Source organism: Balaenoptera acutorostrata, chromosome 12 (genome assembly GCF_949987535.1).
Source record: "Balaenoptera acutorostrata chromosome 12, mBalAcu1.1, whole genome shotgun sequence".
Lineage (NCBI taxonomy): Eukaryota > Metazoa > Chordata > Mammalia > Artiodactyla > Balaenopteridae > Balaenoptera > Balaenoptera acutorostrata.
The window spans coordinates 9832414-9854528 of NC_080075.1; the positions used below are offsets into that span (position 1 = coordinate 9832414).

At 52.4% G+C, this 22115-nt stretch overlaps 1 protein-coding gene across 2 annotated transcripts in view; it reads right to left on the reverse strand.

The window, feature by feature from the left end:
* Positions 1 to 550: 550 nt before the first annotated feature.
* The window catches only part of CNNM4 (cyclin and CBS domain divalent metal cation transport mediator 4), a 37457-nt gene continuing 15892 nt past the window's right edge, over positions 551 to 22115 (reverse strand). The window contains exons 2-8 of one of the 2 annotated variants that reach the window (XM_057557734.1): positions 11188 to 11331; positions 10762 to 10896; positions 9581 to 9750; positions 9222 to 9318; positions 7587 to 7649; positions 4299 to 4483; positions 551 to 3981 (exon numbers count right to left, since the gene is read on the reverse strand). In XM_057557734.1, the coding sequence (XP_057413717.1) occupies positions 3784 to 3981; positions 4299 to 4483; positions 7587 to 7649; positions 9222 to 9318; positions 9581 to 9750; positions 10762 to 10896; positions 11188 to 11331 (992 nt within the window). In that variant the 3' untranslated portion in view covers positions 551 to 3783. The remainder of the gene's footprint in view (positions 3982 to 4298; positions 4484 to 7586; positions 7650 to 9221; positions 9319 to 9580; positions 9751 to 10761; positions 10897 to 11187; positions 11332 to 22115) is intronic. The other variant, XM_007197337.3, reaches the window with a different exon arrangement.

Sequence of the window (22115 nt, forward strand, 5' to 3'; positions counted from 1 at the left end):
TTCTTCCTTGGCTCTACGTCACTCTTTGGCCCATCATCACAGCGTCAGTGGAGACACTTGTCACTGGGCATTCAGTTCCCCCATGGGCGATTTTTCCTTTCTGACCATTTGGTTCAAGACATTTCCATGTTTTATGTAGTATTCTTGAGTTTCAAACCCATAACTATTGTGTGTGACCCCTGGCTAATTTCTTCTTCTCTCTCAAGTCTGCAGACGTCACTTCCTCCAGCTGGTTTTCCTCAACCATCTTGACTAGATTGGGTCAAGGTTATGGGAGAATTGTGCTCCCCTGCAATAGCATCCAGTACTCACCTTCTTATAAGACCCATTCATTCATTCAACAAGTATTTCCTGCATCCAGTGCCTGCAATGTACTAGGTACTGTCCTAGTGCTGGGACTGCAGTGGAAATAAGAAAGACCCTGACCTGCTGGAGGTTAAGTTCTAGCGTGAGGACAACAGAAAATGTACAAATCCGTATTTTAATATCTGACAATAAGTGCTATGGAGAAAAACATGGCAATACAAGGAGACGGACAGAGGGACTGGGGCCAAGCTCTTTTGGATGGGGTGATGGGGGAAGGCTTCTTCAAGGAAGTAGCATTTGAACAGAGGCTTAGATGAAGCAAGGGGGTGAGCCTCAACAAAGACCTGGGAGGAAGTTCCAGGCGGAGAAGACAGCCTGAGGGGTTGGTGGCACCTGGCATGTAGCAAGGGCTTAAACGTGTGGAACAGGTGGATGAATGAAATTTATTCCTGCCCACCTATGCCCAAGACTTTGTATTTGTTATTCCTTTTATCTGAAATGTCCTCTTTCCTTTCTGCCTACCCAGTGCCTCCCTTTCCTTAAACATTTTCCCCCCAGTTCGCCCTGTCAAGCCAGGCTTGCTTGAGGCCCTGGCCTGGGTGCACTCGACTGCACACACAGGCCGAGGCACCTGTGGGCAGGAGTCTGCCTGGCTAAAGCCTCGGGAGCACATCCAGTGAGGTTCCTCTCAGGCGGGCTCTCCAGCTGTGAAACCACAGCCAGCCCCTGAGTATGGACTGAGAGGCACCTGCTGCTATAAGACAATGCGATCATACTTTTGGATCAAGCTCCTTTCTCCTTCAGCCCCCAGGGGAGAGAGGAGGGGCAATCTGCCCATCCCAGCTGCCCCCAACCCTCTGGTGTCCATTTTACTGGATTCCTAATGGTGGCAGTTGAGCACACTTGCCCTGTCTTATCTAGCAGCAGCTGGCACTCTCTAGCTCCTGTGACAACAGCCTTGATTACATATATTTGTGTAAGTTACATTTCTGCTTCCTTTTTACTGCTGAACAGTACCAGAATGCTTGTCCCTTGCCCTGTCATAGGTGACAGCCAAGCACAGCCACTTCTAGCTCTATGACCGGTACCGAGTATCGACAGAACTCAAACAGGCCAACTGTAAACTCACCAAGATTTATACATTTCTTTTTTTATTACCAATCAAAAATAAATTCCGTATATCGTTTAGCAAATATTATCATTGTTTTGTGACAAAAGACACAAGAGTCATAACAACAAAACTCCCCGAGAGTCAAACTCATAACAATGCCAAAATAAATCACAAAAATATACAAATTAAAATCTTATGCAAAATAAATATGAGTTATTTGCTACGGTGGCTGTAACTCGCCTACCCATCCAGAGGCCGTTTGCGAAGGTCTCCCTTCCACGGGAAGACACGCAGGGCTGGGCCAGGTCAGGGTACTGCTCAGCCCAGGAACTAGAGATTGGAATAGGAGGTGAAAAATTGCACTGGGAGGAGGAAGTCATCGGACCAGTAATATGTGGAAATAATCATGACCCTCTGCAAAAAGTGATTATAAATGGGGACGGGAAGAGGAGGGGAGGCGGGACCATCTCTTGAAAGTGTGCGTGCAAAGAGGTAGCCGTGGAAGTGTGTGCACCTGCTCCTTTGGCTTCACACACACTCGGTTCAGGCCGTGAGTCTGCTCCACCTGGCACTCAGGTCCCAGGAACACAGCTCTGCGAGCCCCTGTGTGGACTCGGAAAGCAAGCTGCTCCTGGAGAAAACTAAGGGGTTTTCAGGCCCCAACGGGGGACAAAGGTCTGGTATCTTTTTTCCTTATGGCTTGAGAACCCATGGCTGTCACCACCTTCTCTGCAGACTTGTAGGAATCAATTCTGTGTCTGGAAGGACTTTAAAATGACCAGGGGCCAGTATACTTGGTGCAAGACATTTCCTGGTCTCCAACAGAGCACTTGGGGTAACAGGACTCACAGGCTGAGGAAAGGAGTGAATAAATAACACTCAGGAAGGCCTGTGGAGTCTCCCTCGCCTGATCTTGGGCTCCCCCCACCAGCAACTGTTCCACCCAATCAAAGGGCCACCGTGGACCTTGGTCCTACAGCTTCCCCGATGGCGGGAAGCCTGCAGCACAGGGAAAAGGTGCTGGGGCAGGACTGCATGTGGGGCTGGGGCTCTGAGCGCCCAGGACCACGAGCTTCAGCAAAGGCCAGGACGACATCTCACACTAGGATAACACGCACGTGGGGAAGACGGGGCTGCCAGCTGTGTGCCTTTTAGGTGGATCTGTAAGTGCGTGAACAAAGCCAGGGGAGCCTCAGCCACAGAGGAAAGGGCATGAAGAACCTGCTTAGGTTGGCTTCCTACAACGTCCTCTTGTCCTCAATCCCCAAGAGGCACTGGGGCTTTGGATTAGAAACCAGGAGTCCAGAAAGAAGGGCTTGGTGGGTCGGTGACTGAGACCTGACTTTCGCTGTGGGGTGGGAAGGTGGATGGAACGAATTGCTAACGACGTAGATGCCCATGACCAGGTTCCCTCCTGGCCCCGAAAGGAGCATCGCAGACAAGTCCCCTCTAACACAGTCGCTCCCCCAACCTGGGGAAAACCTTTGGTGAAAGTGAGGTCAGGGCCTGGGGAGCAGGGGTTAGCAATCTTAAAGGTGTGAGACCCTGCCTAACACTTGGACTCAGCCCCATTACAAGGGGGGAGTTGTCCAGAGGAGCAGATAGGAGGGACGAGGCGAGAGTCCTCAGCGGAGCCCAACTCACCAGGAGAGCCCGTCAGCAGAGTTCTAGGAGATTCCTGGGTCCAGCTATTACCAGGAGGAGGTGTGCTCCTCTCCGCAGTTGCGAGTGTCACGTCCCTGATCACAGTTCCCAGAATCCCTCGGCCTCGGCGACACCAGGCGAGCCTCAGCACGTGTCCGGGCAATTGTTCTCAGCGCTATTTGGTTCTTTGCTTCCTGGGAAGAACTGTCTTCCCTCCCAAGAGAAAAACTTCCTCCAGCAGGCCCCTGGGATGCCATCTCTGGAGGAGGCAGAGGAGATGCAGAAAGAGTAGGCTTCCTGAGTCAGGGACATAGCCAAAAAGGTCACGGCTGGGAGCAGGTTATGGCTATTGCTTCCCGGGGTGAGAAACCCTACCCCTTTTAAAGTTTTTGTGGGAAAAAAAAAAAAAAATTGTTTTTAAATAAAGTTCCTTAACCCTGTCTTCCCTTCCCCATATGGTATTAAAGAGAGGTGAGATGAGCCTAGTTTAGAAGCGCTCCTGGTCGCCAGCCCATTGCCCCACAGTCCAGGGTGGGCAGCTGCCAGCTCGCAGCTGTTCAGAGGTCCCTGTCGGAGGCCAGATCCCCCTCGGGTCGGGGGCCATCTGGCTGCTCAGTCAGACAGGCTATCTGTACCCCTTCCGGCCTAACAGGCTCCCTGTCTTCGTGTGGGCCCACTGGGGAGGCCCCCGCGGGGCTGGCGGGGGACCCCGGGCCCTCCCGTCAGATGGCGCCCTCGAGGGAGGCTCTGTGCAGCAAGGAGTTGCGCTCGTTCAGGAGAGTCGTGGTCTCGTCCACCAGGGGCAGCTCGGACTTGTCGGTCAAGTTCTCGGTACAGATGGTACACCCATCCGGGGGGAACTGGGGGCAGTTCTCCATGCGTGAGGCCAGCAGCCCATTCTGGTACTGTTGCCGGGTGATCTGCAGGGGGAAGCGGGAGGGCCTGGTTCACCGACAGCAGGGCTGGGGGGGGCCAACCCTACAGGAGACCCGGAGAAACGGGTGGCCAGGAGGGAGGCTGCGAGTCCAGGAGAGAGGGCGTGACCCAGGGGGCGGGGCGGGGGGGGGGTGACCAAAGAGCGAGGAGCTAGAGTAGGAGGGACACGCATCCCGGGGGGCCCTCCGTGCTGGGTGTGGTGGATCAAAGAAAGAAGCTGCCGGTCAGAGGCAGAGTGATCCAGACGCCCAGGATGAGGAGGATAGTGCTGCCTGGGAAGAGGGCCATGGGGAGCGCTCACCTTAATGTACTGGAGGTCCATGAGCGCCCGGACGCTGAAGTCGGAGGTATACTGGCCCAGGATGGAGCTGCCGAACTGGTGGCTGCTGCCCGCCAAGGGGGCTGTGCTCGATGCCGTTTCTGAGCGGTCCGGGTAGCTGAGGGAGGCCGAGCGGCTGAGGGGTGCGGGGTGGGACGGGGAGCGGTCTGTGGAGGGAGAGAGGCTGTCAGGCCGGGGGCCAGCCGGGTGCCCCTCACAGCCTCCCGTCCAACCTTGTCCACAGACACCCGGGCAGTGGTGCCCCCACCGGCAGCAGGAAGTAGTTCTCGGGCACAAACGAACGGAAGCTCTGCCTGCAGAAGGTCTGACCTCATCAACGCCAATGAGTTAGTTTGTTTAGGACTGTGGTGCAGTAAGTATTAAAAAGTCTACCCAAACAGATGAACAAAACAGAAAACAAAAACCAGAGACACAGAAAGTTTATGGCTACAAAACCCCTCATTTCCCCAACAGCTGATCAGGCAAGGGTGACACAGCGATGACCCGAGCATGGCAGAGGAGCCACTGGACAGCTTCTGTCAAGGGACATAAACTGCATACTTTTAAATTATATGAAAAGGAAGAACCTACAGTTTGCACTCTCTCACCACATGTCATACACCCCCCAACATGACACACTGTTCACACCTCAAAATGCTCGTAAGAGCTCAAAAGTGTGTTCTGCACGTAACCTGTTGCGTGTGGAACAGTCCTGCCCTGTGTCTGCTGAGCCCAGCCAGTCTGGCAGGGGGATGGGGGTGCAGCAGGTTCCTCTCAGAGGAACCTAGAGGCCCCAGAGCTCCAGGCTTCCCACTCTGGGGTGTCTGGGGGCTGGGTCCCAGTCCGCCTCCCACGAGGCAGAGCCTGGGGTAGCGGTGGCAGTGCCTCTTCCCGCCACTAGGGGAAGCACAGGCCTCCATTCGGTCGACTGTAACCAGGAAAGGGGAATGACTCAACCTCCAACGAGGAAGGAACCAGCTCCTTATTTTGGAAAAGGAAGGGCACACACATTACTGTACATCATTAGCTCGTATTTTTGGGAACACTCAGAAAACAATGAAATGCACCAAGAAGTTAATTGTGGAGGCATACTGGCTTGTTTTAAACAAACAGGAAGTGGACTAAGCTGATTTGCTTAGTTAACTAGTAAGTTACTAACTGCTGAGTTAGCTATTCTAACAAACAGACCAGTGAAAAGAGCAACCATTGAATCTGGGTGGCTGAACCAAGTGCGACTGAACTGAGTAATACTCTACGTTTGCGTTTCATTCATAAAACTAGGAAAATACAGTCTGGATATTCTATGATTAGGTGATATACAACCACTAGAGGACCATGTGCATGTATCACTCATTCTAACTCAGGCAACACCTCTGATTAAGTTCTAGCAAAGAACAGAAACACTAGGGATATTGCTTAATATTTAACATTAATTATTTGGATGATAGAATGATTTTAATTAATGCTTATTAACACTCCAGGAACAGGAACTGAATTTAAACCAACATAAATTAGTCACATGGCCTATTAAAAACAGAGGTCTAGAAATATAACAAAACATGAAGTGTTTGTTTCTGAATAATGAAATTATGATGCTTCTTAATTTTCTTAAGATTTTTTTCCACCTTCCCAATTTTCTAAATAAGCTATGTTACTTTTATGATTAAAACAAAACAAAACAAAAAAACAGGGGGTTTGACTTGGTAAGTCCATTTCTGGAAGAATATTCTAAGGACATAATCTTAAATACAGAAGAAGTTTTTCTGTAAAGAGGTTTACATCATGCTGTTATACTTAGAATATAGACCCCCATGAATATGCATAAGGGGGAAAAAAACAAATGAAGGCACGCCTGCTTGGTGAAACCCTGTGTAGCTCTAACTAGAAAGCTTATGGAAAAGTGTCTCGGTTCCCATATTAGGTAAAGACATCAGGATTCAAACCATGTATGCATCAACTCCCGGCCATCTATGAGACAGAAGCAAGAGCAGAAGAGGAGAGTGAGGCTGAGGGGTTGGCCAGTGAGGGCTGACATGGCCCATTCTGTTCTCATCAGACAGCCCCCTGCTCAAAGACCATTAATTGCTTTGTACTTCCCATCACTGCCAAAAGTTGGCTGTGTTTGAACGGGACAAGTGACTTCTAAATCACCTTTTTACTTTTTTTTTTTTTTAAAGAGGATCAATTAAAAAAAGTGTGTGTTTGTATATTTAAGATGGAAAAAAAACCAGCTGTACAAACATAATAGGGGAAACAGTTGACTGAAGTGACAGGTTTTTAGCACTGCTGGGGCCCCGGGACCTTCTCTAAGTTACGCACTGAGACTGGAGCTCAAAGGCACTCATAATGCTCTTCTCCTCCGGCCTCAGCAGCCCGGGCCAGAATCCTGACATCAGGACCTCTGCTGCCGCAGTATACATGGGATAGGAATCCCTCGAACTGAGTGATTCTGGGGCCAACACAGTTCCCACCGACCCTGGGACAAGGCTCGGGAGTGTGACATATCAAAGGCCAGAAATAGCATGTTTCTGTGGCTTTTGGAATTTTCCTAAACACTTTCTGATTGGAATGTCACATTTTGGTTGTAATAGCGAAAAAAACAAATAGTAACTGAGCTCTAACTAAACATTTTGTATCAATTCTCTCACTGCTGCGAACAATTCTAAGAAGAGGGCACATGTATTGTTCCCATTTCACAGGAGGAAACTAAGACTTAGAAAAGGTAAGTCAGCTCCCGGAATCATTTAGCTGCTGTCTATGGAGACCCCATTCAACCAGGGCAGTATGACTACGGCCACACTTCTAACCACCCAGCTGCTGCCTCCCCCTGGCAGGTGGAACCAGCAGCCAAAGAATGAAAACCAAAGCCTGTGAGGAAAGCTGGAAAGTTTTTTAGAGAAAGCTGATGGGGTGACAAGTCATCCTGCTGAGGCCCGTGAGTGGCCCTGAGCAGCTGGGCTCCCTTGGCCTGGCCGGGAGCCACCCTCCACTCCCAGCCTGTCACCTGCAGGCGTGTGTGTCTCTTCTCAAAGACCGAAGGACCTTTGGGGAAACCCTTCCAGGACCTGGGCAAAGGCACATAGTAATTGGGCCCCAGGCCAAGCAGAGCCAGCACTGGCCAGGCTGGCCCACAAGTGTGAGCAGGTGGGATGGCACAGGTGCTGGGCGGGGGCGGGGCCCCCAGTGCCTGCTGGGAGCGGTTAATGCAGCTGCAGTGTGCGGGCTCGGGCGGCAGGTGGCAGTGCAAATTCTCCAGCCATGCCATGTTACCTGAGAGCCAGGAGAGCAGGGAGTTCCGCTTGCCAGGCGGACACCTGACCAGGGTGGAAGGCACTGGAGCAAAAGAGGAAAAGGTCAGTGATGGGTGGGGTGGACGTGGAGCCGTAGGTACAGGATGGAGAAGCAGACTTGCTGGGGGCCAGGTTCCCTCGAGCAGAGAGGGGGGCACAACAGTAGAGGGGACCCGGCTCTGACGGGGAGGGTGCTCAGAGCTGACCAGAGCCCTGATCAGAGAAGGGCAGAAGCTGGTGGGGTGCGCCCAGAGCCCCCGGAAGTCGTCTCCCCTCCCTTCCAGCCACTGCAAGTGGGAACCAGGGGCCTCCACATCAAAAGACAGAGCCCAGGACCCTAACCAGGCTCTGAGGCGTGGCTGCAGAGGAAGGGTGCTTGGAGGAACGTCCCGTGACTGTGTGCCCTGCTGCACGAGATTTCCCCAAGCTGGACCGCAAGAGGTGCTCTCAGGAGGGGCAGAGAAGTCCTCCCCAGGCCTGGGGCACCTGCGCGGGGGCCACCTGTTCCAAAACCCAGCTCTGCAGCCTTGTTTCCCACTCCCCTCCCCCAGGAGCCTGCTCACGCTGGTGGAGGAGCTGAGCTGAGTCAGTATGCACGGGTGCCCAGCCCCCCGCACGGGGGTCCTCGTTGTCAAAGGACAGTAACAGGCACAGCACGGAGGCTCCCCAGGAGCTGCAGCAGCCCCCTCACCATGTGCCTGTCCCCGGCACCAAAGCAGACTTTCACCCCCCAGCCCGCAGCAACCTGGGGCCGGAGGGGTCACACAACTGGCAAGGAGCCGAGCCGGGCGAGACTTGGGCCTCGTCTGCAGGGCACCCCCTCCAGCAAGGGGAGCCTGAGCCACCCAGGACTGGAGAAGCAGAGGGCGCCGGGGTGGCCAGAGTGGCCCTTCTCAGAGGCTGTCCAGTCCTTTCTTTGCCCCCAGGTCCCTTTATTCCATCAGAACGGCCCCTTAACCAAAAGGCAGTGGCTCAGCCCCCTGAAAAGCCGAAGGCATCTGCAAACTGCGCGGCCAGAAAACAGGCCCTGGCCTGGCCTCCAAACGTGGGAGCTATGGGTCCCCTTCCCCCACCCTGACTCCCCTGGCCCAGTCTTCACAAGTGAGGCCCTGCAGCCTCCCTCCACCTGCCTCCCTCTCAACTGGCCTCCCACCGTCACGGCTAAGGAGGGCCACTGTGGCCCGCTTGCCCAGTTGGCCCACTCTGCTGTCATAGGTCCTCCCGCTCAAGGGCCACTAATGGCCTCCTGCTTCATATCGCAAGCAAATGCCATCAACTTCCTGCGGCTCCCTGACTCATATCCACCCTTTTCCTCATCTCCTGGTGGGCTGGTCTCCCCACCTCAGAACACGCTCTCAGCTCCCTCCGGGCTTTCGTCAGAATCCCCTTCTCATCTCTTCTCTCCACCCTCTGAACCCTGTCCCAAGGGGCGAGTCACTGCTCTTCCAAGCCACTTCCCCGAGGCCCTGGCAGCTCTGGCCCTCGCTGGCCTCCTCTCCCCTGAGCCACCTGGGTTATGACCCTTCTAGGCGGCCCTAGGTTCTGGGGGGCCAGTCCGAGTCTCTCTCCCTCCAGGAGTGCTGGAGGGCGGCCCAGACATGGCCCAGAGACTCACCAGAGGGGAACGAGGACAGGGCCATGGTCCCGTAGTAGGAGAAGGCGCCCGTCTCAAACTTCATGTTCTCCTTCCCGGCCTCCACCTCTACCTTCCCCTGAAAGAACGCAGGTCAGGGTTACAAACAGAGTTGAGAAGGAAAAAACACCAGGGAAGAAAAAGCCTGAGGCACGAGGGAGAAGCGAGGAGTGCACAGGGCTGTGTGCCCCGTGGAGGAGCTAGTTCCAGAGCCCTGGAGACCCGGGGGCGCAACGGTGGCCTTGCAGGAGGAGGACGGGCAACGGGGAGCAGAGGCTCAAGGGCAGGAAAGCAGGTGAGAGGGCAGCGCGGGCATGGAGGGCGGGGCGGGGCAGGCGCACCTGCAGGATGAGGATAAAGTAGTCAGCCGGCTTGTTGCGGGTGTACAGGTAATGGCGGACGTAGTACTTGTTGTGTTCATCGAACTTGAGCTCCTGAATGACGTCCGGGTACTTGAGCAGCCGCAGCAGGATCTTCTCTGATATCAGAGCGGGGCTGAACTGGGGAACCTCTGGAGGAGGAGAGAGGAGGATTTCACATGAGGCCAGGCTGGGCCGGGCAGTGCCTGGAAGATGGTCACTGCTGTGCTGGACGGCTCCTCACTGCCTGGCCCTGCCTCCCCGGAGGACGTGACCTTGGCTCCGGCCTCAGTACACGCAAGTCTGTCACCGGTTGGGCCTGAACAGTGGCTCCTGCACTAATAGAACATGACCTCAGGCAAACTCCTTCACCCGTGCCTCAGTTTTCTCATCTGTAAAATGGGGATTTAAAACTTCATGGGGTCGCTGTTTGGTGAAATGGGATAACCGATGTAGGACACTTAGACACATGCTTGCCACATGCGAAGTGCCTAATAAACGTGACTATCACTACTGTCAGTATCCACATCATCAACAGCCCGGCAGGAAAAGCACAGGAGAGGGAAGGATCACAGCTTTAGCAAGTGAGGGCTGGGAAGAAAGTCAGACCGAGGGGAGAGGACAGAGCAGGCGGGCGTTTTCCTAATCAATCACCCGGGTCTCCAAGGGAGCTTTGAGTCAGGGGTGAGAAGAGAGAAAAGTCACTGACCTAGAAGTCAGGTCCCGAGGGGCCCAGCAGATGCAGGTGGAGGGGAGGCAGAGAGACGAGAAGGGAGCTGGATCCAGACGCTCAGAGAGGATGAGCAGGCAGGGCTGTGGGCTGTACCCAGGGGGAGGGGGCATATGGAAGGGCCTCCTTCTCCCTCCTCAACGGGGAGCCCGGTGCCCACCTCAGGTCCTCCCAGCACATAACAGCCCAAACAAACCCAGACGGTTCCTGGAAGTTTGTAGCAGCAACCCATTAACGGGGAAAACAAACCGCAGGGATCGTCGGTGGGGATGGAAGGAAAACACCTCGCCCCCTTCCAGAGGCAGCGGCGCGTGCCCCAGGCCCTTCATCTGCTGTAGCCCTTGTCCCCTGGGGAGGAGTAACCAGAGGCCCAGTACGTCTCCCTCCGGGGCTGTATCCCACCGACACCTGAAGGCCCCCCTCTTGCTCTTACCCGTGGACAGGAAGCGGTGAGCAGCCAGAAGCAGCTGAGGTGAAATTTTCACCTTGAGTTCATTGTCAGCATCCTTGAAGGCTGAGAAGTCACGCTTGTTCTTCTCAGATACCCGTTTCCGGCTTCGGTTGTCAGCTGCAACAGAGGGAATGTGGAACTGAGAACAGCATCCCCCAAGGAGTGGGGAACAGACTGGTACCCACCCGCCGGCTCCCAGCTCCGCGGGCCCTTCTTCCACCAGAAGCAGAAGCAGCAGTGTCTGGGCTGAGACACAAACGCTGGGAGGAAGGAAGGCGGCTCCTGTGGATGCTCCGAGCAGCCCTGGCTGGCGCCCAGCCTCCCGTCCCCACGGCGGCCTTCCCCCCTGGGGACAGCAGGTGCCAGTCTGAGCAGAGCAGGGCAGGGCAGGGTGGGAAGGGGACTCACTGTACATATCAGACTCGTCCAGGATCTCGGACTTGATGATCTCCTCGATGACGTCCTCCAGGGTGACCAGGCCCAGCACCTCGTAGAAGGGGTCACCTTCGCCCTCGTTGTTCACCTTCTGCACGATGGCCAGGTGGGACTTCCCTGCGGGGTCAATATAATGAGTCAAACAAGAGCAGAGGGACCAGTCATGAGACTCCTCGACCAAAAGTTAACGCATTTGGGGTCATGAGTCACTGGGGTGGGGTCATGAACGGCCTTTTTTCCCCTTTCTGCATTTCCTGAAGCTCCTACTGCAAACAGACATTGCTTTTATGGAAAGGAAAACCAAAAATATTTTTCAATGTAAAGGCATTTAATTAAGGACCATTTGTTTAAATAGAATGAAAATGGCAAGGCCCTGCCTGGTGCTGCGCATCAGGGGCTCCTGGGACCCCTGGGAAGGGGAGAGACCCACCCTGACAACTCGTGGACAGAGGCAGCATTGGTCAGAGCCCTGCGTGCACCCGCTGGACATGGGGCTCCCCAGGGGGCCCACGCCGCCCCCCCATGGGCCTCAGAGGCCACTCACGTTCCTTCACCCGGTGCTCCCTGGCAAAACTTGCCTGCGTGTGCCCAGGGGCCATGATCCTGCCCAAGGCAAGGGCTCTCAGTTCCCAAAGCCATTAACAAATTAGCCCAGGCTATAATTAGGCCAGGCAGGTACTATAATTAGAGGAGGGTCATCCTTAGAAGCAAGAAAGAAAGTTAGGAGGCAGAGGGTGGGGGAGGAAGGACCCTCCACAGAAGCTCTGTGGGGTGGCAGGGCTTCCCAGGCCCTCCTTTGGGGTCCCACACTGCTCTCGTGCCCCTCGCCCCAGCGCGTGACAATGACGGTGACAGCCAAGAAGGGCCCGGCCCCCACTCTGGGCTGAACGGGACTGTGTGACCCACACACGGGGACACGGGTCTGGAGCAGCCTAAGGGGAGAAGGCCCGGAGAGCTGTGAAGGTCAAGTCAGGGTCTCCTGCTCAGCTTCCCCCGCATGACCCAGTCTCAACCCTGACTCTAGCGCACGGTCCGCAGAGGATGTTCTCCAGGTCTCTAAGGCCTCAGGGAATCCTAGCCCCAGGATGCAACTTCATAACTCCTAGGGGCCTCTGAGGGAGAACAGAGACATGCCAGTTCTCGGGACCAGCATTTCTAAAAATAAAGTGAAAAATCGCAGAGTACACCACATGGGGGGAAGTACTGTTTTTCGTTTGTGTGGTTGGTTTTTTTGTGTGTGAAACTTTTCCACAATGTGCCGGTCACTGTGGTATCCTTATTTCCAGTCGTGGTCAAAAAACTTTCAGCACTTTGCCAGGCAGAGCCATGGACTCGATTAAAACTTTCCAGTGTCTTCCAGAGCTGAGCCGGCAAGACCCAGAGCTCGGCCAAGGTCCTCAGCGGGCAGCAGGCAGTCAGGGCCAGAACCCTGGTGTCCGGCCCCCCGGCCTCTTCACCTGCCACTGCTGCCCATCCCGGAGCGCTCTCTGGAGACAGAAACGATGCTCTGAGGGGCCTGGGGCAGCCAGTTAAGCTGTGTCATCAGGTGGGAACCAGACTTAGAGCAAGGTAGCTTTTGCTGCTTCCAGACAGCACACCCTAATGAGCCTGGGAGTGCCCAGCGCTGGGGAGACACGCAGGCCCCCACAGGCACTCTGGTGGGTGGGCAGGTAAACGGGCACTCATTTCAGGAGGCCAAGTTGGCGGCATGTCTCAGAATTCAGGGTCCCTAAGCTTGGACTTGGAAATTCCACGGGTAGGAACTTACTCTACGGATATAATTTTCAAAATGTAGAAAGAGAGAAAAAGCAAAGGGGTTCATCAGAACATTCTTTTTAACAACCTCAAACCTCGAGAGCAATGGAGCAGGAGTCCTTAACAGGAGCCACTGCTGTTCTGGGGAGAATGCGGCACAGCCGGATGAACCACATTGTGGAAGGAAGCCCTGGAGAGGCTGTAACGGGACAGAATGCGTGCTGCCATCTGCCTGCGAGGGGCGGTGAGGTGTAAACTACCCTGTTAGCGTCTGGAGGAGATAACCATGGCCACCTTCGGGGATATTTGGAGTTTGAGGGAGGGGCCTTGTTATCCCTTACTTTATTCCCTTCTATATTGTTCTAGGCATGTTTACTTCTACAGTTTTTTTTTTAATTGAGAAAAAATGAAGGGGGAAAAACAAAATTAAAGGGAACAAAGGGAAACTGGTGAGAGGGAGTGAGCAAGGACCCTCCCTGCCTAACCTGCCGCAGACTGAGCCCCGGAGAACAGGGTGGGTGTGGCTCAGTCCGCAGGTCCTTGCTCACAGCCCAGAAGTCAGAGCCCCTGCAGAGAAGACACAGCTCCAGTAATCTGAGAAAACGTCCCCCTCCCCACTGAACCCTCTAATTAACCCACAGACTCAGAACAAGTCCTGACCCACAAAACAGTCACGGGTCACACTGGGCCTCACAGGGAAAGGTGGGTGGCTTCTCTGAAGGACCGTAATGCCCCTCCTGTGGATGAAACGAGCAGATTCCTTGAGCCCCTCTCAGCCCTCCTCGCTCCTCTCTGGGGCACCTTGGTTTGTGGAATCCACTGGTGGGTGTGGGTGCCCTCTAGTGGCAGCACCTTGCAGACAGGTACCCCGTAGGTAAGGCAACCCGGGGCACTGCCCACGGCCAGCCCTGCTCTGCGGCTAAGAGCTTGGAACACTGCACTGACTGTGGCTGGCCAGTTGGGCCCCATGCAAAGGTGCTGGGCTGGGGGCCAGTCAGTCATCCTCTGCTGGCCCGGGCACGGGACCCTGGGCCGTGTCTGCCTTCTTCTAATTTATCTGCCCAGAGGAGCCATTCTTGGGTCGTAGCAGAACCATCTCCCCACCTGGTCAGAGAACCTCTCTTGCCAAGGTCACCAATGACCTCCAATGGTGGGGTCTCATTCTCAGATGACCTGCCCAGGCCACAGTCTCTGACAAGGGGCCAACTCTCTCCCTCCCCCTGGAAATCCTCCCTCTCCTCGGCTTCCAGGACACGGCTCTCCTGGTGTTCCTCTGACCTCAGGGCTGCTTCTTCTCCTTGAGAAGAGAGGGTCCCAGGGCTCAGTCCTTGCACCTGGTCCCTTGCCTCTGGACTTTAAATACAAACTATACGTCAAGGCGTCTCAAATAACTATGAGCAGCCCAGCCCTCTCCTGTGCCCTCCAGACTCACATATCTAGCTGCTCGCTGACAGCTAGCTCCACGTGGATGTCTAACATCTTGAACTTAACTCGGCCAAAACCTAGCTCCTGCCCTTCCCCCAGACCTCCCCAATCTCCATCCATCCAGTGGATGGGGCCCTGGAGGAATAAACTTTGCCACCTCTATTTCTTTTTTTCTTTGGCCACGCTGTGCAGCATGCGGGATCTTAGTTCCCCAACCAGGGTTCGAACCCGAGCCCCCTGCAGTGGAAGCGCAGAGTCCTAACCACTGGATCGCCAGGGAAGTCCCTGATTCCTCTGTTTCTCTACCCTTCTACATCCAGCCCACTCAGCGGATCCCATCAGCTCTGCCTGCAATGGACACCCAGAATCCAACCTCTTCTGGGAGCCTCCACTGCTACTGCCGTGTGCTGAGCCACGTGCACCTCCTCTCACCCAGAGGGTGAGAACCCAAGTCTTCATCCTGGACCCGAGTCTACTCTCAACACAGCAGCAAGGGGGACCCTCTTACAGGAGAAGTTATAACGCCACCTCATGCTGTGCCCCACACCCTCCAGGGGCTCTGTCTCACTCCAGGTAGACTGCATACTCCTCGCAGTGGCCTGGGGCCCAAAGCCCTCCTGCTGCCCTGCTCCCTCACACTTGTGCCGCTCGGCCTCCTGGCTCTTCCTCAAACTCCTAAGGCTGCTCCCTCAGCCTGGCCTGCTCCTCGCCCACACACCTGCCCAACTCAGCCTGCTTCGGGTCTTCCTTCACTGCTCAAATGTCACCTTGGCCTACCCAGAGGGCCTCGCTGAGTACTGCAACCCTTCCTCCAGCCCCGCAACCCTGGTCTTTAGTTTATCACCTACAATAAACAATAGAGGGCTTCCCTGGTGGCGGAGTGGTTAAGAATCCGGCTTCTGATGCAGGGGACACAGGTTCGAGCCCTGGTCCGGGAAGATCCCACATGCCGCGGAGCAACTAAGCCCGTGCGCCACAACTACTGAGCCCGCGAGCCACAACTACTGAAGCCCGCGCACCTAGAGCCCGTGCTCCACAACAAGAGAAGCCACCGCAATGAGAAGCCCGCGCACCGCAAGGAAGAGTAGCCCCCGCTCGCCGCAGCTGGAGAAAGCCCGCGTGCAGCAACGAAGACCCAACGCAGCCAAAAATAAATAAATTATAAAAAAAAAAGACCATTCTTGTTCATTGTGTTTATCGTTTTATGGCCCATCTTCTCCCACTGGATTGAGAGCTCCATCGTATCAGAGGCTGTCGTCTGTGTTCCCGAAACTCAAAACAGCTAGCAGCACACAGTAGGTGTTCAAAGAATATTTGTGGGATGGATGACACAGTTCATGTGGATGTGCCTTAGGAAAAGAAACATAACCAATGGGGGGAGGGGGAGAGGGACGGAGACTAGGCAAAGAATTATTCCGAATTTTAGTAATCAAGAAGTTTCTGTACGGACTTCCCTGGTGGCGCAGTGGTTAAAACTCCACGCTCACCAAAGCAGGGGGCCCAGGTTCGATCCCTGGTCAGGGAACTAGATCCCACATGCATGCCGCAACTAAGAGTCTGCATGCCACAACTAAGGAGCCCATGTGCCGCAACTAAGGAGCCAGCGAGCCGCAACTAAGACCCGGTGCAACCAAATAAATAAATAAATATTAAAAAAAAAAAAAAAAGCAACAGGGGGTGATGACTTAAAAAAAAAAAAAGCAGCTTCGAACAGTAATTGAGAAATTACTATTAACTGATTTACCATTTAGAATAAGAGGATCAACTTAGGACTTACATTTATGATTCTCATTGTATGGAATTTAAATCTAATATAGAATTTCATTTTAATGAGTTACCTCATTTGATTATTAGTATCCATTCAACTGGATAATTGGATTTTGCGGGGAGAAGTGGGGTGAGAAATGAAACATGAAAATTGACGTAATACATCTACTCCAAAAGCTGAGAATCCCACATTTTCCAAGGCAGTCCTTATTCAAAGAAAATAAGGCTGAGAAAATGTAGCAAAATGATTATATTTGGCTGACCCATATGAAATTGCTGATATTTGACTATTTTTGACCAAAAAAAAAAAAAAAAAAGACAATTTCAATTCATATGGTTTAACCTAACAGTACGGGGGGTTCAGTATGGTTTCTGTTTTCTTTTTTATACTTTCCTAAATAGAAATTCTAAAATTTCCATAATCGATGGTAGAATTAGAAAGAAACACATAAGAAAGAAAGAAACTTAAAAATACTCTCAACACTGCTTTGCTAGGGCTTGGGGCTTCCTCAGCCTTCTAAATTCAAGCACTGCTAGGAAGGGGCAACGTGGCTGTGGGGAAGGGAAGGAGGCACCTTGAAATTGCTGTCCTGAGGTCACCTCTGGGTCACATCTGGCTGCAAGCTTGCCCTCTCCGCCCTTGTCAGCCTTTGTCCAGGTCAGAAAGCTGCACGAGGCCTCTAGAAACCCCCGCCGGATCGGCAGATGCAGACAGCAAGCCTGGGCCTCTTTCACTGCCCTCTCCCACCTGGAAGAGGGGGCAAGCAGAGGGAGGACCTGCCTGAGTCCCTCAACAACCCTCCCCCACCTCTTTACCCTTCCACCTGCCCGTTAGCACTCACTGCCCCCGCGCCGCCCCGCCCCAGTTCTTCCTTTCCCAGCACTTGGAAGGCTGCGGGCTGTGCCATCGGCTGCCTGGCATCCAGCTCCCTACGGACCAGGACCAGGACCAGGATGCAGCTAGCCTGGCCTGCACCGTGATTCACTTCTCTCCACGAGCCCCCCATCCCTCGCCCGGTGCACAGCAGATGCTCCAAACTCTGCTAGAAACATACAGGGAGGTCTCCAGGGGCCCTGGAAAGCCCAGCCCTCCACCGCCCACAAGGCCCATTTTAGCAAACAGCTGTGGCCTCCTCCGCCCACGCCCCCCCCCCCCCCCCGGTAAAAAACCTTTATAGTCTCTCAAAGATCATAAGAAAAAAACATTACTAGGTGCTGGGTTTCAAAGTCCACAAGGGCTCGGAGAGGCCCTACTCGCCAGCTCCAGTTGCCTTTTCTCATGGGGAAGATCCAGGGGCCCCAGATCAGACGTGGGATTACCGCCACCCAAGATGGTGTCCTCGGCATCTCTCGCTGGCCTCCCTCGCTGGCCTCTCGGCAGGTCCCACCTCCTGCCATCCCAGGTTCCAAGACTGGCCCTGAGCTCTCAGGTCCCCCCCATGGGGAGAGGAGCTGGCCAGGCAGCCAGCTGCCAAGTGCAGACCCATGGCCCAAGACATAGCCTTGGGCCATGGGTCTGCACTTGCAGACAACAGGCACCCTGATTTCCTGGGAATCCCCCTCCTCCGCCTCCCTCCACCCGGCCAGGGCAGGATTAGGCTGATGATTAATCGCGCTGACCTCAGCCAGCAGGAGGAGCCGTGGCCCATCCCAGAAAGAAGCCAGAGGCCAGGGTGACAGAGGAACCAGAGGCGCACAGCACAGCCCTCCCAACTCAGCTCCAAGGGGGTGGGAGAGTTACATGCAAAAAGAATACTGCAGAGCATCCAGAGCAGAGGGGGGCCGGCCGGACTGGGGAGGGCCGGGTGGAAGTTGTTTAATCAATAAGCAATTTAAAAGAACAGTGAGAAAAATTTTTTTAATTTTTTTAATTAAAAAAAACAAACACTGATGAGGTCCTTAATTTTAATATAAATTAAAATATAAGACTTTGGTGACTAAAAGAGTGCAGTACTGGAGAGAACAATGACATTTTTCCGTCATGACCTGGCAGTATGCGTCAAGATGTAAAATGTATGACCTTGGACTCCGTTTCTTTCATTTCTAGAAAAGACCATAACACAAAGGAAGTGCCCAGGCCATGTGCAAGGTGTGCCCAGGAGGGTCCACCCAGTGTGGTTTATGACACAGTATTGCAGGCACTAAAAAGGCTGATGTAGATATAGATTTATTTTAAAAGACGGTGGTTCACTGTGTAAAGCAGAAAGTTACAAAACAGGACAGTAAGAGCGATACTGATTTCTTTTGCTTTTGCTTGATGCATTTTAAAGTCAATATGTATTACTTTTTAATTTTTACACTTATAATCAGAAAAGAGAAGAAGGATGTCTCATTTTGAGGGAGAGAAGCAATACAGTTCATTGCTGACTCACTAGAAGAAAACGCAACTAAAACATTTGGGGTGGTAGGATGAGGGTGACTTTGACTTTTATTTCTTAATCATTTTCCACTTTTCTAAAAGTTTCTACAGTAAATATATTACTTTTATTTTTATTTTAATTAAAAATACAAGGTACACTTTTCTGCACCTTGCGTGTTGCCCTCAGAGAGGTCACTGGAGCGCAGAGCTGCTCCCCACCCCGCGGCCCGAGAGCTCTGATTGTGGGCACCAGGATGGATCTCGATCTGACCCTCTCCCTTCTGCTGATGGACGCATTATTGTTGCCAGGTTTTTTTCTACTGCAAATAATGCTGTAAAGATAATCCCTGTACGTCCACCATTTTCGACCCACGTGAGATACATTTATAGTTGTGGAGTCACAGGTCAAAGGGCAAATTTGATAGAAAACTCCCAATTGCCCTCCCCAGCGTGGGTCCCGGTTTACACTCTCACCCACAGAAATTATATTGGGCGGTTCTTGACTCACGCCTCCTTGTCCAGATGAGGCTCAATATACAGCAGGTGCCCGACAGGCAAGCTAGCCAATGAATATCACCAATGAAAATACCGCATTATAGCGGGCTATGTTTTTGTTTGGTTTTGATAAATTTATTTATTTTATTTTTATTTATTTTTGGCTGCATTGGGTCCTTGCTGCTGTGCGCCGGCCCTCTCCAGTTGCGGCGAGTGGGGGCTACTCCTCGCTGCGGCGAGTGGGGGCTACTCCTCGCTGCGGCGAGTGGGGGCTACTCCCTGCTGCAGTGCGCGGGCCTCTCATTGCGGTGGCCTCTCCCGTTGCGGAGCACAGGCTCTAGGCGCGCGGGCTCAGTAGTTGTGGCTCGCGGGCTCAGTAGTTGTGGCTCGTGGGCCCTAGAGCGCAGGCTCAGTAGTTGTGGCGCACGGGCTTAGCTGCTCCATGGCATGGGGGATCTTCCCGGACCAGGGCTCGAACCCGTGTTCCCTGCGTTGGCAGGCAGATTCTTAACCACTGCGCCACCAGGGAAGCCCCAACGGGTTATGTTTTTAAAAGGAAAGAAATGAAAATGTAAGGCAAGACAAAAGGTAAAACAGAGTAAAGCAGGAAAAAAAAAAAAAAGACAGTGATAGGAGGACAGCTGCATGGAAAGAAATGGAAATGGAGACACTGGGGCCCACTTGACAAAATAGACAGGGGTCTGCAGGTAAAAGGGGTTCTAGAGACTGACCAGGAGATCGACCAGCCGAGCCACCCCGAGCTAGACAACAACGCAGCACGGCCCATCCGGGACCTTTCAGAACAGGGTCTCCCAAGGGGGTACTCATCCCTTACACGGTTTCTGTTTATTTTTAATCCAAGATAAATAAGCAACTTTAGCTTTTGTTTCTACACAGACTGACCACGGGTGGGCCTGGACCAGGCCTGCAAGCCAGCCGGTCACCAGTCACCGCAGGTGACCACGGGGCTCCGGATGTCCTGCGCACACACACTCACTCATACTCCAGCAGACTGGGAGCAAGTGCAGACAGGGATTTACACACGATGTGGAGTACGCGGGACCAAAGCAAAGCTCGCAAAATGGACAGCTGCTTAACAAGACCCGGGCAAGGAAATCCCAGAATGAAGAGCACAGATGCCAACAAAGGCCAGAGCTGCCCCTCTCACCACCCGCCGCCTCAACCAGCATCGGGGGAAAATCAGTAAGGATGGAGTCAGCGCTGAGTGATTGGCCAAAATGATTCAAAACAAAGAAAACTATGTGAAACACAGACGTCCAGCCACTGTCAGTAATGATGAATCCCAGCACAAGGGCATTTTGTGCCTTGAGAAAGTATATAAAGTATGTGCTAGAGACAATAGGAAGTGATAACTATTAGCAAGACATTTAAAAATAACAGTTATTCCATTTTTACTTCTTTAAAATTGTTTTTCTTTGTTTCATAATATATATATTAGAAAAACAGTACATGTATATAATTTTTGAATGAATGGAGATACAAATTTAAAAAAATTTTTTTCCTAATAGGGTCCACAATCAAAAAAGTTTAAAGAGCTCTGTTTAGAACAGCCTTGGAAAGGTGGCCACACCTTCGCTGTCCCTTTGCACCGTAGACGCTTGGGTGTCCCCCCTCAGGGTCTACTTCCCCCCAGGCACTGAGCAGTCAGGGTGAGCACTTTTGGGGGAGGAGGGCAGGGTGCTGTCCCGCCCCTCCCTTCCCCCCATCAGAGCATCTCCTACGACCAACCCCGCTCTTCACAGGAGGAAACCCCAGCTCAGAAAGGTCCTGCCCAGAATAGCACTGTGAGGAGGTGAGCAAGCTGGGATTCAGAAATGGGACTTCTCCAAATAGCCTTCTTTTAACCCAAGCGCCCCAGGGGTCAAGCTGTTGATAAATGGATGTCGGGGAACCCTAAGACTGTTCTCTAATTCTCAGGACAGGTCTTCATGGCTTTGATTTTTCAGTTAGCTAGTAGTCTCTAATTTTTAACCTTTTATGATGGAAAATAAAAGCATATACAAAAGTAGAGGAAATAATATCATTACACCCTTCACCTACCTTAAACAATTAACAACTCTTCTGGCCAGTCCTGTTTCCTCTTTCGCCCCACCCGCTCCACTAGTTTATTATGAAGGAAATCCCAGATCTTATCTGTAAACATCTGTAACTTTTACCCAAGCACTTTGGTGAGTATCTCTAAAAGTTAAGGACCCTTTAAAAAAACAAAACCACAATAGTATCATCACACACACCACACAAACATATAATTCCTTAAGACCATCAACAGTCAGCGCTCTAACTTCCCCAGTTTTCTTGTAATTTTTTTTTACATCTAACTAATTTTTTTTCTGATTGTGGTAACAAAAGTAGAAAGAAGGAAATTAAGATCACTTTTAATCCTACCTTCCAAAGATAAGTACTGGTAACTGCTTGTTTGCTTTGGTCTTTTAAAATTAACATATATAGATAAAATATTATAATATATATTTTCTCCACAAATTGGATCATAATGTAAATAGTTTTGTACTCCATTTTTTAAATACTTTGCATTCTTTGTATTTGCCCATGTCATAGAAATATTTGTAAAAATTGAATGGCCTGATAATATTTCATTGCACACATGTGTACATAATCTCAAGCCCCATTAGGCTCTTAAACTGTGTCCTTCCCCTTTTTTTGCCAATATGAAAATCCTCGTAATAAATATATTTGGATCTATCTCCATGTCCTTAAGATAGATTTCTAGAAGGGGAATACCTGGGTAAAAGGAGAGGGTTGTTTTTTTTTAAAGTTTCTTAAGTTATCTCAGGAGTGAGTTCAGACCAAGTGCTGGTGTCTTGGTCCTCAGTGATGTGGAAACCTCTTCTGGAGGACACAGCCAGGGATGGTGCAGAGGGTGGGGAGGAACACAGAGAACTAGAGCTACATTACACAGTGGAAAGAAGTAAAGTGGAGAGAAGATGCTGGCCCGGCTGACATGCCTGTGAGGGGAGGAAGGCACCACCAGCCTCCTTTTGACTTTGGACCCTTCCAGCAAACTGCTTCTCTCTCTTTCCACCAGTCCTCTGGTCTCAGGAGCCCCCCTGGCCTTTCCCCG